The 16,344-nt window shown below is 45.3% G+C and overlaps 1 protein-coding gene and 1 pseudogene across 4 annotated transcripts in view; one reads left to right on the forward strand and one right to left on the reverse strand.

The window, feature by feature from the left end:
• The window catches only part of Osbp2 (oxysterol binding protein 2), a 174,273-nt gene that overhangs the window by 70,281 nt on the left and 87,648 nt on the right, over positions 1 to 16,344 (forward strand). The window contains exon 1 of one of the 4 annotated variants that reach the window (XM_085829155.1): positions 4,170 to 4,192. The exons of the other annotated variants lie outside the window; for them this stretch is intronic. Coding sequence (XP_085685281.1) covers positions 4,186 to 4,192 — 7 coding nt within the window. The 5' untranslated portion in view covers positions 4,170 to 4,185. Of the gene's footprint in view, positions 1 to 4,169; positions 4,193 to 16,344 lie in introns of those variants that run through there. 4 annotated transcript variants of the gene reach the window in all.
• LOC115032702 (small nucleolar RNA SNORA17) lies at positions 5,553 to 5,671 on the reverse strand (annotated as a pseudogene).

Genomic DNA, 16,344 nt, shown 5'->3' on the forward strand with positions numbered 1-16,344 from the left:
AGGAAACTGCAGACAGAGCTACCCATGACCTGGCAGCTGCTCTACGCCCAGGGGTAAACCCAAAAGACCCAGAGCTCCTCCCACAGAGACACTTGCACAGCATGCTTCTTACTGCTCTATTCAAAACAATGAAAAACAGAACCAGATGGATGTCCATCAACTCACAAATGGGTAAAGAAGATGTGATACAGATACATAAGGGACTGTTATCCAGGTATGAAGAGGAACGGAATTATATCATTTGAAGGAAAATAAATGGATTGATCTGGAAATCGTATCATGCAAAGTAAGCTTGACTCAGAGTCTATATGTGGATCCAGATTTAAATATATGTATATGGCTAAATATAGCTCTACATGTACATCATGAACTCTGTGTGTGTGTGTGCACTGTGTGTGCATCATGGACACTGTGTGTGTGAACTTTTTATGTATCATGGACATTGTGTGCCTGTGTGAACTGTGTGTACATCATGGCTATTGTATGTATGTGTGTGTGAACTGCATGTGTATCATGGACATTGTGTGTGTGAACTGTGTGTGAGTTGAAGGACACTATTCCTTGGGAGAAGTGAACCAACATATACTCACTCCAGACAGGGAACCAACAGACCAAAGTATAAATACCACAGAAGTCTGTATTGGTAAACCAGTGAGTTTTATTGGGACATACAGGAACATGGGTGAGGGGTTACTTTCAGGAGCAGAAATAACTCAAAAACAGCTGCACTACCAAAGTCCATCCCAGCATGTGTGTTAGCACACAAAGCTGGAAACTTGGAGCGGACTGCACAGCCTGCAGGTAACTCAACAGGTTGGAGGGTTTCCTTACCATGTGGCTCAGCTGATTTAAGCCCCTTCCAGGCAGGTTGGCTGTAATCTCTTCCCGGAAGCTTGCTGGTTTGAGAATGACTCTCAGCAGGCCTTACTGCTTACATATGCTTGAGAACGAGGTTAGTGAATCTAGTTGGTTTCAGGAACTTCCTAAAGCCACTGAGTTGTCTACTTCCTGAGTTTAAGGAGGGCCTTTTTTTACACTTAGAACATCCTGTTGTTTCACCTCCCTGTAAACATCCTATCTTAAAATATCCTTTTATTTTACCTCTCCTTTTATGTTCTGTATTGTAACAAGCTTCCCTCAGAGACAGAAGATCTCTGTGAGGAAACCATTACACAACAGGGAACTGTTTTGAATGAGGTGACCATAAAAGAATAGGGGATACAAAGAAGGGTCATAAGGGAGGAAAAGCGGAGGAAAAGGACAAACAGTACACATTGACGTTAGCATATACATGTGAAATGTGATAGTCAAACCCATTACTTTTCTAATTTTAAAAATAAACTAAATCATAAAAAAAAAGAAAGAAAAAGAAATACAACCTGTGAAGGTTTGTTAGAAATAGAAAACCCACAGCACTTTTAAGTGTGAAATTTGCTTTTGCTCAGCATGGCACTCATTGACCCCAGAAGTGTCCTAGGCCAAGTGCCTATTGTGCAAACCAACCAGGCAGGCGTGGTCCAGAGCCCGGGTCTGAATTGCCGCTGAGTCGCTTGAAACCATGTTACCTGGAAGCTGCCCTCAGTGCATGCGTGTTTGTAGAATGAATTTCCTGACAAGCATCTGAACAAAGACGCTGTGCCTGAATCCACACAGCTCCACGGAAGTCACAGGTGTGTTACCATCACTGTGGAGGAGCTGGGGCTGGCGGTGCAAGTCAGCTACCTGGGGGCTGAGGCAGCAACGTGGCCAGTTCAAGGCCAGTCTGAGCACTGATTAAGACAGTAGGGGGGGGTGGGGGGAGTGCTTTCCTAGTGTGAGGTCTTAGGTTCAGTCCCCACAACTGAATATATAAAATATAAGATACTATAGGTTGAAATTTTTAGGCTTTTGTTCTTAGCACCAAATGGCATTTCTAAAGCCACATTAGGTATGTCTGGTAGTTCACTGCAAATATAATTTTTATTCTGTTGAAATTGTCTCTGAGGCTTACTGCCTCAGCCTGCTAAGCTAGGCCTAGTCCTGGAAGCTTCTAGCCTCCACACAATTTTATCTAGACCTACACTGTTTTCAGCCTCTGAGACTTACTGCTGAATAAACTCACCCTTTTCTAGTTCTTTCTGAGCGCTGGCTGGTTCAGTTTAGCTGTTCTGGCTCAGACCTCTCTAAGCTGACTGATTCAATCTGGCTTTTCCCTGTCAGCTTCTCCTGAATTGCTCTACTTGGCCTCAGACTTAAGCAATCTGTTCTAATTTTCTGGTTCCTTCTCATTCTCTGGCTTGTTCTGTCTTCACCTGTGTCTAACATGTTCTTTCTGCAATATGTCTCTGTAAAACTGTCACAGTAGAACTGCCTGCTCTCTCTCTGCACTGCACCTCAAGTAGCTTCCCTTTCCTCTCTCTTCTTGGAGAGTCGAGCATATCCTATTCTGTCATATCTTTCTCTGATTCATCGCTTTCTCTGCTACTCAATTAGACATCACTCAAACATGAGTGTTTCCTTCTACAAACTAACTTTGCCTCCATTGTTTGGGACTAAAGGTGTGTGCTAAGGGTGTGTGTATTTCAGCCAGAGGGACTAAAGGTGTGTACTAAGGACGTGTCTATATTACAGCCAGAGTAACTGCATTGCTGGATTAGAATCCTTCTACAGTCAACTTAGTGAAAAAGTGACATCCAAATCTCTTGGGAATGATGGAACCATCCAACAAATATGTTTTAATATATTTGGTATCTACAGCTGGTGTTTTAGCAGTTATGAGGCCTGACTTTGTGATGGGCAGGTATACCTGGTTTCCTAGCAGCTCTCTTCTATCTCTAACACTCTTGCCTCCACTGATCTCTGCATTAGTTCCTGCACTGGTACTCCACACTTTAATCACCAGTGTGGGGCGTTTTACTTTTTAACTTTTTATTGGTTCTTTGTGAGTTTCACATCATGACCCCCAACCCCACTCGTCCCTACCTCCCCTTGTACCTGCCCTCCGACCTATCCCACAGCAGAGGAAGCTGTAGTGTGTCACAGTGTGTCCCGCAATTTTGTCCACACTCCTTTGCTTGCAAATGTTCATTGCAATGAGTTGTTGGTCTGATTTGAGGCCTCTGGCTTCTGCTACACCATCAATACTGGATCCTCTCAGAGGCTCCTCTTGGGCATCCTGTTGTCACCCTGTGTCATGGAGATCCTGTAGCTTTGAACCTGTGGGAATGGCCCCTTCATGTGCTCCAGTAGTTCATAGGTGTTGAGATGAGCCAATTCAAAGCCCTGGATATCTGGGCCTCAGAGGCTTCTGAGCTGGTCAGTCTGACAGCTCTCCTGCCCTCTCCTGGCTGGCCCATCCAGTGCCACTATTAGCAAGGGGCAGAGTTAGCTCTCCTAATCTCACTCCCTTGTCTGATGACATCCGTGTCATGTCATCAGAGCCAGCTCTACTGTGCTGCACAGGCAAGGTGCAGGGCCCACTCTCCTTTGTGCTTCAGCAGGAGAGGGCCTGGGCCAGCTCTCCTGCTCTCATACTTTGGGGCTGGCTCACCTGCCACCCCACAATCAGGGCTAGCTCTACCATGCTGTTCAGGTGAGGTGCAGGGCCCACTCTCTCAAGTATTGCAGCTGGTAAGAAACATGGCCAGTTCTCCCACTCTCATGACCCTGGAGGCAAACCCTCCTGCTTGCCTTGATGGCAAGGGACAAGGAAGGGAAGGAGGCCATCTCTCCCTTGCCCACATCTCTCCCTACCACAGCAGACAAGTGGTAGGGCCAGCTCTCCTACTCTAATGACCTCAGGCCAGCATTCCTACCTGCCGTAGTCCTGCTCCAGTGGGGTTCTGGGCTATAGGACTGATGTGTGGAGCTGTCTGACCACACATCAGTCTTTCAAATAGATGGGCCTGAACAGCTTGTGTGCTATCTTTATTAAACAAGTTCCAGAACATTCAAGCATGACCAGTTTCAATTAGTTTCCCTTTAATCTTTTCCCAAGAATCATTAACATTTACTCTTGTTGGTTTCTTTCCCTCTTCCCTAATCCCATGTCATAATTTATTGACCTTTGCCCCATATCTAAGCATCAATTAACCTTTATTTCCTATCTAAGCATGAACGTTATATAGCAATCCAAGTGATTATATTTTTCCAGGCACATCCTACTCATACCATGCCCAGGCCAGCAGCAGACATGTGGTCACGGAAATGAAAGGTATCCAAGCTCTATGGTTAGTCTTTAACAGTATGATGTTTTTATATTTTTATAGCCAGTAGAGAGTGTGATATTCTGCATAGAATAATATTTTTCAGGTGTGGGTCTAACCTGTATGGACTATATACCACTATGTATCACTTTTATGACAACAGCAGTTGTGATCCTATTTATGCATTCTCAGAATGGTAATGATTAATTCTGTGATGGTTTGTCTATGCTTGGCCCAGGGAGTGGCACCATGAGGAGGTGTGGCTTATTGGAGTGGGCGTGGGCTTTATTACCCTCCTCCAGTCTTCTGCTAGCTGCCTTTGGATGAAGATGTAGAACTCTAAGCTCCTCCAGCCCCACATCTGCCTGGACGCTGCCATGCTCCAGCCTTGATGATACTGGACTGACCCCCTGAACCTGTAAGCCAGCCCCAATTAAATGCTGTCCTTATAAGACTTGCCTTGGTCATGGTGTCTGTTCACAGCAGTAAAACCCTAAGACAAATGCCTAACTATTAACTGTTGGAACCGAGTTCCATTTCTTCCTGGCAGTTTCTATATGTACTTCGCCTCCAAGGGGAATGGAAGATTTAGAAATCTGTGTTGGATTTTCTGGCACTGGAGGAAAGTCTGACCTTTTATGTCCTTTATTTCTTCCTTATATGTTCTATAAGCTCTTAATGTCAACTTTTAGAAACCATCTCTGAGTTCTTGGGATACAGTTATCTCTTTTTTAGAACAGTTAAATAAACAAGAATCATTAACCTTAGTGAGTTCTTCCTGCTTATTCAAAATGACTGCACAGGCAGCCAGGAGCAACTAGAGGATCCAGTTCTTGTGGTAGATTGCAAAGAGGCTTAATATCCTTGTATAAACTTTAGAAAAATTATCAAAGACTCGTCCATCCAAGAGGTGTTTGTTTCCAGTAAACTCTACCTCAATCACAACTGACAAAGCAAACCTAAGAATTACCACAAGAATAGAAGGGGCTTGAAGCTCATGCACTCCCTAGAATCAGCCCAGGGGTCTGCAGTAACCTCCACAGGTCGTCCTACTTTAGGTGAGTGGGAAAATCCAAAGGGGCCTTGTCATAGGGGGCTCCATTTGTAAAACACTCATCCCCAGCAGTGATTGGATGGCTTCTGCTACCTACCACTAATGTCTGCTCTACTGTGCTGCCCAGGTGAGGTGCAGGGTCTCTCTCAGGAGCACTGCAGCTGGCAAGGGACAGGGACAACTCTCCTGTTCTCACATCCCCAGGGCCAGCTCTCCTGTGATATCCAGGTGAGGGGTGGGGCCAGTTCTGTTCAATCCTCAGATACTAACTTGTCTCCAGGCAGCACACCAGACCAGGGACATTGGCCTGGCCTTTGGTGGTAACAGACCCCTCCTCCTTCAGGGCCAGGGACCCAGACAGATCTCTCCCCTCTGCCACCTACTGACGCATGCGGGACACAGCGGCCACACCTGCAATGCCTCTAGGGACAGGAGTGTGTGGCACATGGGAACGGCTGGTAGGATAACTCCTCTCACACTGTTCTTCAGTTTCCCACGAATTGGCATCTGCTCTTTCCCGTGCATCTAGAATCCACCCGTTTGACTGAGAGCAGAGCTCTGAGGTACTGTTTGGCTTTGCACTTTTACTGAGCATCAATACTCTGTCTAGAGTCCTGTGAGGTGGGCAGCCAGAATGTCACTCACCTCAGTGCTGTGTGTTCGTTCCCAGTCGGGAAAACTTGCTTTCCTGCTAAATATTATAGAGTTTCACAGATCTGAAGTCAGTCCATGTTTATATCATACAAGTAATAAAACACAATGACCAAGTCAGGCAGTGGTGGCACTCACCTTTAATCCCAGCACTTGGGATGCAGAGGCAGGTGGATTTCTGAGTTTGAGGCTAACCTGGTCTACAGAGTGAGTTCCAGGACATCCAGGGTTACACACACACACCCTGTCTTGAAAAAAAAACAAACAAACAATAAACTGAAAAACTCAAAATCAGCCACCAGCCAACAAAGCAAGCAACCAACTGACCAAACAAACAAAAACTCGTGACCAATAGCAAGTTGCAGAAGAGAAAGTTAATTTCGGTTTATGGTTCCAGAGCAAGGAGGCATGGCAGCAGATGACGGGAGTGGGAAGCTGTGATGTCCTCAACTGTAGGCATGATGCAGACAGCATATTGAAGGTGGGTAAGGCTATGACCTCTCAAAGCCCATTCCCAGTGATGGACTTCCTGAAGCAAGGCAGCACCTCCATCCCCAAACAGTACCACCAACTTCGGATCAAAAGTCCAAATACCTTAGTCTATGGGGGGGGACATTCTCATTCAAACCGCCTTACAACAGGCAAGCATCCACCACCTAGTTACATGCTAGGAATCAGTTAATGTATATAATCAATATTTACTGCACATCATTCTGTGCTAATATAATGAGGAGAGTTGAGAATCAGAGGAAAACAGATCCTATTGGCAGCTTCCATGGACCTCCCCCAAACAGTGAGGTGGTCCACAAGCCATGGGGAACCTCAAATCACACTACTGGTGCCTTGTGCTAATGAAGGTTGCACCAGGATTGGTACTTCAGCTACACCTGAAGTCAGAGAAGCAAGCCTGCTTGGAGGAAGTGGTATGTGATCCTACCCACCACTAAGAAGAGGTGGGTTAGGGCTGGTGTTGGAGAGGAGCCAGCATGGCCACCTGCAGAGTTAGAGACTAACCAGAAGGGGACAGCTTCAGTCTTGGCTTTGTTCAGAGCTAAGCAGGACAGTGGTGGCTGAGGGTCCTGATGATGGATGGCAGCATCAGTGGGTCATGTCACTGGAGAGGGAGTAGAACCAAGCTCTGTGTCTAGTTTGCTCCACATGGTTCTGTGGTATCAGAGCCCAAGTGAGTTCCCAAAGCTCTTAGCCGTGTCACTCTGTTGCCGTGTGAACCCTCCTCATGCTCACCGGCTCAGTTCCTTTATTTGGAGAACTGGATTGTTGCAAAGATGTGTCAGGTGTCAGCAGCACCATGCCTGGCCTACAGTGTCCATAACAACTACAGCGACGATGTCTTTGGTGGGAAGTTTAGTTGCCAGCGAAGCATCCTTCATGCTGTTCAGGAAAGGGCTGGTAGGGAGTGGTGGCATCACTTTACATTTTTTTATTTTGAGGGGGAGAGAGCTCTGTGGTTCAATTCCCAGCACCTGGATGGTAGCTCACTACCATCTACAACTGTCCTCGGGGGTCCAATACCCTATTCTAGCCTCTGCAGGCACTGCGTTCACATGGTACACGAGTTCACGTGAAGCACAGGGGGGCAAATCACCATGCACATAAAAGAAAAGGAAAAATGTTATTGTTTATGTAGAATAGGTTGGGCTCAGACTCCTGAACGTGAGCTATTTCCCCTGCTTCAACCTCCCTGAGAAACTGCCACCACACTGAATGAACCTGGTGCCTGCCTCCTATCTACTGTTTCCGCAGAACCATGTTATCCCTTGGCATTGCTGCTGAATTGTTGGATGCAAGTCTCCCTTTCTTCCCATGGAAGCTTAGCTCCAAGAGAACCGTTCTGCAAATACATCCCAACCACTAGGGGGCGCTGGTGGCAAGTGGATGGCATAACTCTCCTTTCACTGGGGCAAACCAGCCAAGGCCTTTTGTGTACTTTAGTCTGATGATTTTGCTGTGGCTCAGACTTGCAGAGCGGTGGCAATTATATGGGAAATCAGATTATCACAGCAGCTCCGGCGTGATGAGTCTCGAGAGTCAGCAACTGTGTTAATTAATAAGTTGTGTTGGCTTCAGAGCTTCGCCAAGGGGAGATCATTTATTTTTTTAATAGCTTTGGAACTAATCTACATGAGTCATGACAAATGGGCAAAAAAATTGCTGGGCATTAGTCCATATGCAGCATGCCCCAACTAGCATGTTGGCCAAGTGTCTGTGGAAGGATGAGTGGGGACTGTTTGCTTCCAGTGCTGAGCGGTGAGAGCTGCTGACCTTGGCATCCTCTTGGGGATAACTGCCGAACTCAAGAAGCAAAGGGAGATCCCAGAGGGATCACTGGGTCGTCTTAGAAATGGACCCATTGCAGAGAGAGGCTTTGGGAAAATCTACACCCTGACAGGAGAAAGAGAGCCATTCAAGTAGGGCCACACCTGTGTGTATTCAGAATCAGGAACCTGTGGGTGGTCCAGGCAGCCTCCTCCTGCTCACCAGATAGGCACCTTTTCCACCTGTTTCAGGTGCCAGTTGCTAATACAAGTGAGTATCAGCCCCGCCCATTCAGTCCAGAAAGAAAAGACAGCTTGCAGAGCTCATGGGAACCAAAGACCCAAAGAGCCCTGGACAAGCCCAGTACAGCTGGGCAGATCAGCATCAAGCAAGCATTTGCCAATCCTGCTGACTCCGCCATAAGGCCCCAGGGAGGGAGGTGGCTAAGCTGAAAGGGACTTGGGTATAGTCTTCACAGATGTCAGAGCCAGTGGCTTACATTCTGTCCTGAGAGCCTTGGGCAGAATGGATGCTTTCTGCAAAATAGCTGCACAGTCTTGGCTTCTATACCAGAACGAACAGTCCTCATATAGATAGCGGCTCTGTTTTGTGCTGTGCTGTTGAGGATGGGGGAGATGAATCCCACTGGAAACCTGTGCTGTGTGTGCCACTTGGTTGTGCACCGATGTCCAGTAAGTATATGAGGAAAGCAAGGGACTCTGTGTCCATGCAACAAACTGATGGGCTTCAGAAAATGACAGGTGGCCATTGACAATTGGACATTCATACCTACGACCATAGGGGGTAGAATGCACAAATGCTTACTCTTGTGTCTTCTCGAATTTCATCATTGACAGGAATGTCCAGGTGCACAAGAGGCTTTGGCCAGGCAGCCTTACACAATATATGATATTACTGCGACCTTCATTTGAGAGCCAGAGAAGAGCTAGGAGAAGTTTGACAGGTTGGAGCTATAGTGTGTTGTACAAAGATTTGAACGTTGGTCAATTCATGTGAACATTCTTCAAGGTGGTTTTGAGGGAAACAGGCAAAAAGACAAAGCCAGTAGCTTCACACTGGTCTCAAGAATTCCAGCAGACTTTACTGTGGGATTAAATTTGAAATATGTGTATCTATGTTATAGTATGTATGCATACGTGTATATATGTGCCTGCATGTGCATGTGTGTGCACATGTGCATGCATCCCCTGGTACTAGAATTTTAAACGATTGAGAGTCATCATATAGGTTCTGGAAGAACAGCCAGTGCTCTTAACCACTGAGCCATCTCTCCAGCCCTTGATAAGCTTGTCAGATGCTGTACTGCCTGGGGAAGGACCTGAACTTGTAGCCTAGCTGTCAAAGCTGCCTGCAGACCACTCAGATGTCCATACACAAGTCTGCATTCATGCTTTGTGTTGAGTCCTCTCTGGGGATTCATTAGCCATTGCTTTTAGGCATGACATTTCCAACCGACTTGCCCCAGTGCAGAGTCCCACAAATAGAGACTTGTTGAATGGAATGTGAAATGCTCTCCAGCCAATTACCGTTGGCTGGCAATGTGTTTTATGAAGCTGCAAGTTGATTGGTGGCTATGTGGTTTTCGGTTTGTCTTCTTGTGTGCTGGGTAGAAGTTAACAGTCTGAGGACAGAAGCCTGGATGACTTCTGCACCAGAACTCCGAAGGCTGGGTAGAATGTGTGTGAAGTTCACACTGACGAGGCCACGGTGCAAGCCTACTTTGCCCTTTGTGTCACTGTGTTTTATGGCTTATCCAGGCACCTAGCTTCTAACAGACAGAGCCAGTAGGCTATAAATCAGATTTGCCTGATTCCATGTTCTCTGCTCTGTCCTGGTCACTATTGTGACCTGAAAACCAAAGGCTGGAAGGACTCACAGCCACCCTCAGGTGATAGAAACTCTTGGCCACGCAGCCACATAGAGCAGCAGTTCCCAGCCTGTGCATCATAGCCACTTTGGCAAACGTATATCTATATACTGATAACTACAAGATACAGTCAATGCTGTGATGTAAAAAATTTACATCACAATTCATAACAGTAGCAAAATTACAGTTATGGAGTAGCAATGAAAATAAATTTATAGTGAGGGTTCACCATAAAATGAGAGAGCTAACTGTATTAAAAGGTCACAGCATTAGGAAGGTTGAGAACCACTGCTCTAGAGGAATATATTCAACCTTAAAAAGGGAGGAAATTCCATTTGGTGTAGATTTCCTTCTGTCTAATATTTAAAATTATTAATCAAGCATTTTAAACTATTTCATTTTTCCCTCCTATTTTTTACTTTTTAATTAATTTATTTATTTTTAAAGATTTATTTTATTATTTTTTTTCTTAAGATTTATTTATTTTATGTGAGTACACTGTAGCTGTCTTCAGACACACCAGAAGAGGGCATCGGATCCCATTACAGATGGTTGTGAGCCACCATGTGGTTGCTAGGAATTGAACTCAGGGCCTCTGGAAGAGCAGTCGGTGCTCTTAACCACTAAGCCATCTTTCCAGCCCTTTCTCTATTTTTTTAAATATTATTTTTGACTAAGATTACAATATGAATCCTTGATACATTTTAGTGTACCTTAATTATTATTTTCTCTTTCAATTTAAGGCTGCCTCAGCAGGTCCAGTTCCCTGTGTCCTCCTATTGTGACAAGGGTGAATCCCACAAAGCCCAGGTGGCTGTTCCTGTTTAATTTAGGTTTGTTTTGAGTGGTGTTGGGGCTGGGACTAAGGACCATGGAAGCTCTCTATCACTGGGCTATATCCTAGTCCATACTGAGTGCCGTATAAACTCAATACTTACTTACTTATATTTAACTGTATTTGAAACAGTTTAGGTTATCTTTAGCTTTTTCTACATTGCTGTGCTGTTATCTGAGATCATTTTCATTACTCAAGGAGCCCTTAGCATTTCTTGTGATCATGTCTACCGCAGTGAAGTCTGCTTTTCATCTTGTTTTGTATGAAAACATATTCATTTCAATTTTTAAAAATTAAGTTTACTTTATGAATTTGCATGCATCTCTGTGTGCCTTGTTCCTTTGGAAGTCAGTAGAATGCAAAAGATCCCCTGGTTGTCCTGGAACTCACTATACTGACCAGACTAGCTTTGAGTTCAGAGATCTACCTGCCTCTGCCCCCTAAGTGCTGGGATTAAAGCTGTATGACATCATATCTTGCTTTCACTCTTTGTTAATATATATACTTAAGACAGTCATTGGTTTTAAAAAGGTTTTATTGTGGTCAAATATATAAATAAGGGGCTGAAGAGATGGCTCAGTGGGTAAAGTGTTTGTCCCCAGAATGTAAAAGTGATTTTTATTAGCCTGATATAATTGCCATCTCAGAGGTTTACTGCTGAATAAGCTCGTTCTAAACTCTGGTTGGCTGATTCAACTCAACTGTTCTGGCTCAAACTCCTCTCCAAGCTGACTGATTCAATCTGACTTCTCTCATCTTTTCAGTAAATTGCTCTGCAAGGCCTCAAATTAACTCTGGCAATCTGTTTTAATCTTCTGGCTCATTCTCATTCCCTGGCTCATTCTGTCTTCACCTGTGTCTAGCTTGTTCTCTCTGCAACCTGTCTATGTAAAACTGTCCCTGCAAAATCTGCCTCTAAGCTCCATGAACTGAACTGTCACTGATCCCCCTACCTCTGTCTCCTGAGTGCTGGGACTAAAGGCATGCACCACTGTGCCTGCACCTAAGCTTTTCTTTACTGGAAACTTGCTCTCTAACAGTCTGGCCTTGAATTCTAGTCTAGTCTCCTGAGATTAAGGTGTGTGTGTATTCCAGTGGAGCATCCCTTGCCAGAGCAGCTGTGTTGCTGGATTTAAATTCCTCTACATTTGAGCCCACATAAAATCTGAGTGCGAGTGACGGCTCACCTGCAGCCACAGTGCTCTTGGAAGGTAGAGATGGGATCCTCAGAGTAAACTGGCTAGGCTAGCTGAGCCAGGGTTCCAAGTTCAGTGACAACTCTCACTAATATATAAGGTAGAGCCTGAAGAATACACCTGACATGTGGTCTTCACATGCTGTGCCCCCACACAAATGCATGTGCACGGGCATGAACACCATAAATACATACACACACACACAACTTACTAAATGTTTTAAAGCAAAATACACAAATATAAAACTTACCATCTTAGCCATTTTAAAATTTTTATGTATTCTTTGACAATTTCACACATGTATACAGTGTATCTTGGTTGTATCCACCCTCCCTCTAGACTTTCATGTTTTTCTTTGTTATAGCCCATTGAGTCCAATTAGTGCTGTCTGATTGAGCATCAGCAACCTACTCATGGCCACAACCGCCCCCCCAAAGGTCTCCTCCTCCCTCAGCAGCCATTGGCTGCCAATCATCTTAATGATCTTTAAACATACAAGTTCAGTGGCATTAACTACGTTAATATCTTGGGACCCACCATCTCCATCTACCCCCAGAATTTGTTCTATCTTGAGAAACTAAAACTCTATGCTCATTAATTAATGACTCGCTTCCCCTCTTCCCAGTATCCCCTGGCAACCCCCATTCTACTGTCTGCCTGGGTGGATCGAGTTCTTTGGGAACTTCACATGGGGGAATCACATGGTGTCATTTTGTGACTGATTTGTCACGTCCTCAAGCTTCATCAGCTTATAACATGTGCCAGAATTCCCTTCCTTTACAGGCTGAGTAGTATTCCATCCTTAGGCATATGTTTCATCTTGTTCATCCCTGTGAAACTGTCCCTGTAAAAACTGCCTCTGAACTCCACACAATAAACCGCCACTGATCTGCCTGCCTCTGTCTCCTGAGCGCTGGGATTAAAAGCGTGTACCACCATGTCTGGACCTAAACTTTTCTTTACCTGAAACTTGCTCTATACCAATCTGGCCTTGAACTCAGAGACCCGCTTGCCTCTGTCTCCCGGGATTAACGTGTGTACACTGGGTTTCATCAGCATGTCAGCTCTGTGGACCACACTGGTACCCAGGTACTTCCGTAGCCCCAACTTTCAGTTCCTTTGAGTATATTTGTGTAATAGCCGGGTCACAGGGTGACTGATACAGCAGCTCCACTACTTTCGTTCCTGCCAACATAAAAGCTCCAGGCTCTCCAGATTCTCCGCAGCACTGGTCCTCTGGTGTAGCCATGGTAACAGGTGTCTGTGGTACCTGCTGTGGTTCTGATATGTGTTCTGCGTTAGTGAAGTTGAATTCATCTTTTCACATCCTTATCAGCCATTTACATATGTTTGACACATGTCTGTTAAACTTGTGTGCACACTTGAAAGTTCAATTTATTTTGGGATGTGTGTATTTGTGCACATGCATGCAACATACACACACACTGGCTTGCCACAGTACGTGTGTGGAGGTCCAAACAACAAATCTGGGAAGTCAGTTCTCTCCGTCCATTATGTGGGTTCTAGGGACATTAACTGAACCAAGTTTTTCAGGTTTAGAGCAAACGTTTGTACCCACGATGGTTTAGTCAGTATTGCTGTGAAGAGACCCCATGACCACACCAACTCTTATAAAAGAACCTCTAAGCTCACCGTAAATGACACACTTCCTCCAACAAGGCCACACCCCCTGCTTTCTTAATTAGCTTCACTCCCTAAAGACTAAGCCTTCAAACACGTGAGTCTATGGGGACATTTCCATTCACACCACCACATTCCACTCCCTGGCCCCCATAAGCTTGAAACCAAAACTGCATGAAGTCCAACCTCAAAAGCCCCCACAGTCTGTCACAGTCTCAACACTGTTTAAAACTTCAAAGCTTCTTCTGAGACTCAAGGAAATCTTTTAAGTGTAACCCCCTGTAAATATCCAAATATAAAATCAGGTCCCATACTTCCAACATACAGTATGTACATAACAATGTATGTACATAACCAAGTATGTACATAACCATGCTAACAGGAGGGAAGGGAGCACAGTGAGGGAACACTGGACCAAAGCAAGATCAAAAACATCAGGGCCAACTCCAAACTCTGCATCTCCATGTCTTATGTCAAAATGCTCTTCAGATCTCCAACTCCTTTTAGCCTTGTTGGCTGCAATACACTTCTCCCTCTTGGGCTGGTTCCACTCCCTGTTACCAGGTGTACCAAGACTCTGGCATCTCCAAAATCTTCCAGGCTCCAGGGAAATCCAGGTTTCACCTTCACAGCTTTGTGCATTGGCCCCTCTGGGCCTCCATACAGGGACGTGTCTGACTCAGACCTGGCCTCAGCAGCTTTCCTTAGCAGAGGGAGATCCCACAACCCCTTTCTTGTATCCTTGACTCTAAAGGCCAGAAACACGCCTGAAGCTGGCACAGTCTTCTGCTTGCTGGGGCTAGAACTCGGCCCCCTATTCGAATACATTTCATCAGCTTTCTGTTCTTGAAGGGTTCCTTCACTGCTTAAGCTTTTCTTGAATTCCTTTTCTGGAGTTGGAAGCTTAGCTGGGTGGGATCATGCCCTGATGTCACCACACCCTTAATTTCACTAAGCACCAGGCTTTCCTTCAATCTAGCTGAGCACTGGGCTTAGGCCCACTACACTTCCTGGCACTCTTCTCCTCAGTCTGTATGTTCTGTATTTTACCTTGTTCAGCTCGCTCCTTTTCATTATAGACCTGCAGAGGAATAAACACTGATAACTACAAGATACAGTCAATGCTAGGCTGTTTGAAATCTCCTCTGCCAAGGTCATCAGTCCAAACTCTTCCATTTAGCTTCAAGCAGATTTTTTGGACAAGGGTAGAAAGCAGCCACATTCTTCACAAAAAAAAAAAAAAAATATATATATATATATATATATATATATATATATATATATATATATATATCACAAGATTGGTCTCTAGGACGCTTACCTAATTCTTCTGCTTTGAAATTTCTTGACCAGAGTCCCCATAGTTCATATTGACCTTAACACTGTCTTTTATGCTCTAAGATTTTATCTTCTGGCACTAATATGGCCCACTAAGCTCTGCTTAAAGGTTCGAATGCTTTTCTAATTCAAGGTCTCAAAGTCCACATTCTGCCAACATGCATCATGGTCATGCCGGTCACAGTAGGACCCACATGCATCACGGTCATGCCGGTCACAGTAGGACCCACATGCATCATGGTCATGCCGGTCACAGTAGTACCCACATGCATCACGGTCATGCCGGTCACAGTAGTACCCACATGCATCACGGTCATGCCGGTCACAGTAGTACCCACATGCATCACGGTTATGCCGGTCACAGTAGGACCCACATGCATCATGGTCATGCCGGTCACAGTAGTACCCACATGCATCATGGTCATGCCGGTCACAGTGGGACCCACATGCATCACGGTCATGCCGGTCACAGTAGGACCCACATGCATCATGGTCATGCCGGTCACAGTGGGACCCAGCTCCCTGACACCAACTTGGTCTTAGTTACTGTGCCATTGCTGTGAAGAGAGACCATGACCCTGGATCTTACAAAAGAAAGCATTTAATTGGAGGTTGCTTATAGTGTCAGAGGTTTGTCCACACAGGTAGACAAGCGGGAGAGAAGGCAAGAGGAAGAGAGAGCCACTGGACTTGGCAGGGGGATTTTGAAACCTCAAAACCCATCCCCAGTGACACACTTCCTCCAACAAGGCCACACCTCCTAATCTTCTCAAACAGTGCTGTTCCCCGATGACTAAACACTCAAATCTATGAGTCTATAGGGGCCATTCTCATTCAAACCACCACAGGCACTGCCTCCCTATCTGCCTCTATCTCAAACAAACAGGAGCATCTAATTCCCTAGTTAGCACATATCTGTAAGACATAGCATGGCCCCATGGCTAGCTCTCAAGATTTTCTCTATTGCAAACCTCTCCCATAGATACTCTCAACACTCCCAGGCTATTCCAGCTTACAGACTCCCTCTTTCAAAACACCGGAAACTTTGCTATTTGCTCTGCACCCCTGAAGGTAGCCATGGCTGTAGTGACAATTGTGGAGTTTTGGTTTCTTAAAAAAAAAAAAACCACAGGAATATTATAAGAATATGTTTTTGTTTTAATCCCAGGTGTGGGGCTGTGGGCCTGCTTCAGATTGTCCACAGCAGCCGACTATGATTTGCCTCTTGCCTCATGCTCTAGCAGAGGCATGGTTTGCTAGCTGAAGATAGTTTCTGCAAT

The sequence above is a fragment of the Mus caroli genome, unplaced genomic scaffold (assembly GCF_978045245.1).
Source record: "Mus caroli unplaced genomic scaffold, Mus_caroli_1 scaffold_13, whole genome shotgun sequence".
In the NCBI taxonomy this organism is placed as follows: Eukaryota; Metazoa; Chordata; class Mammalia; order Rodentia; family Muridae; genus Mus; species Mus caroli.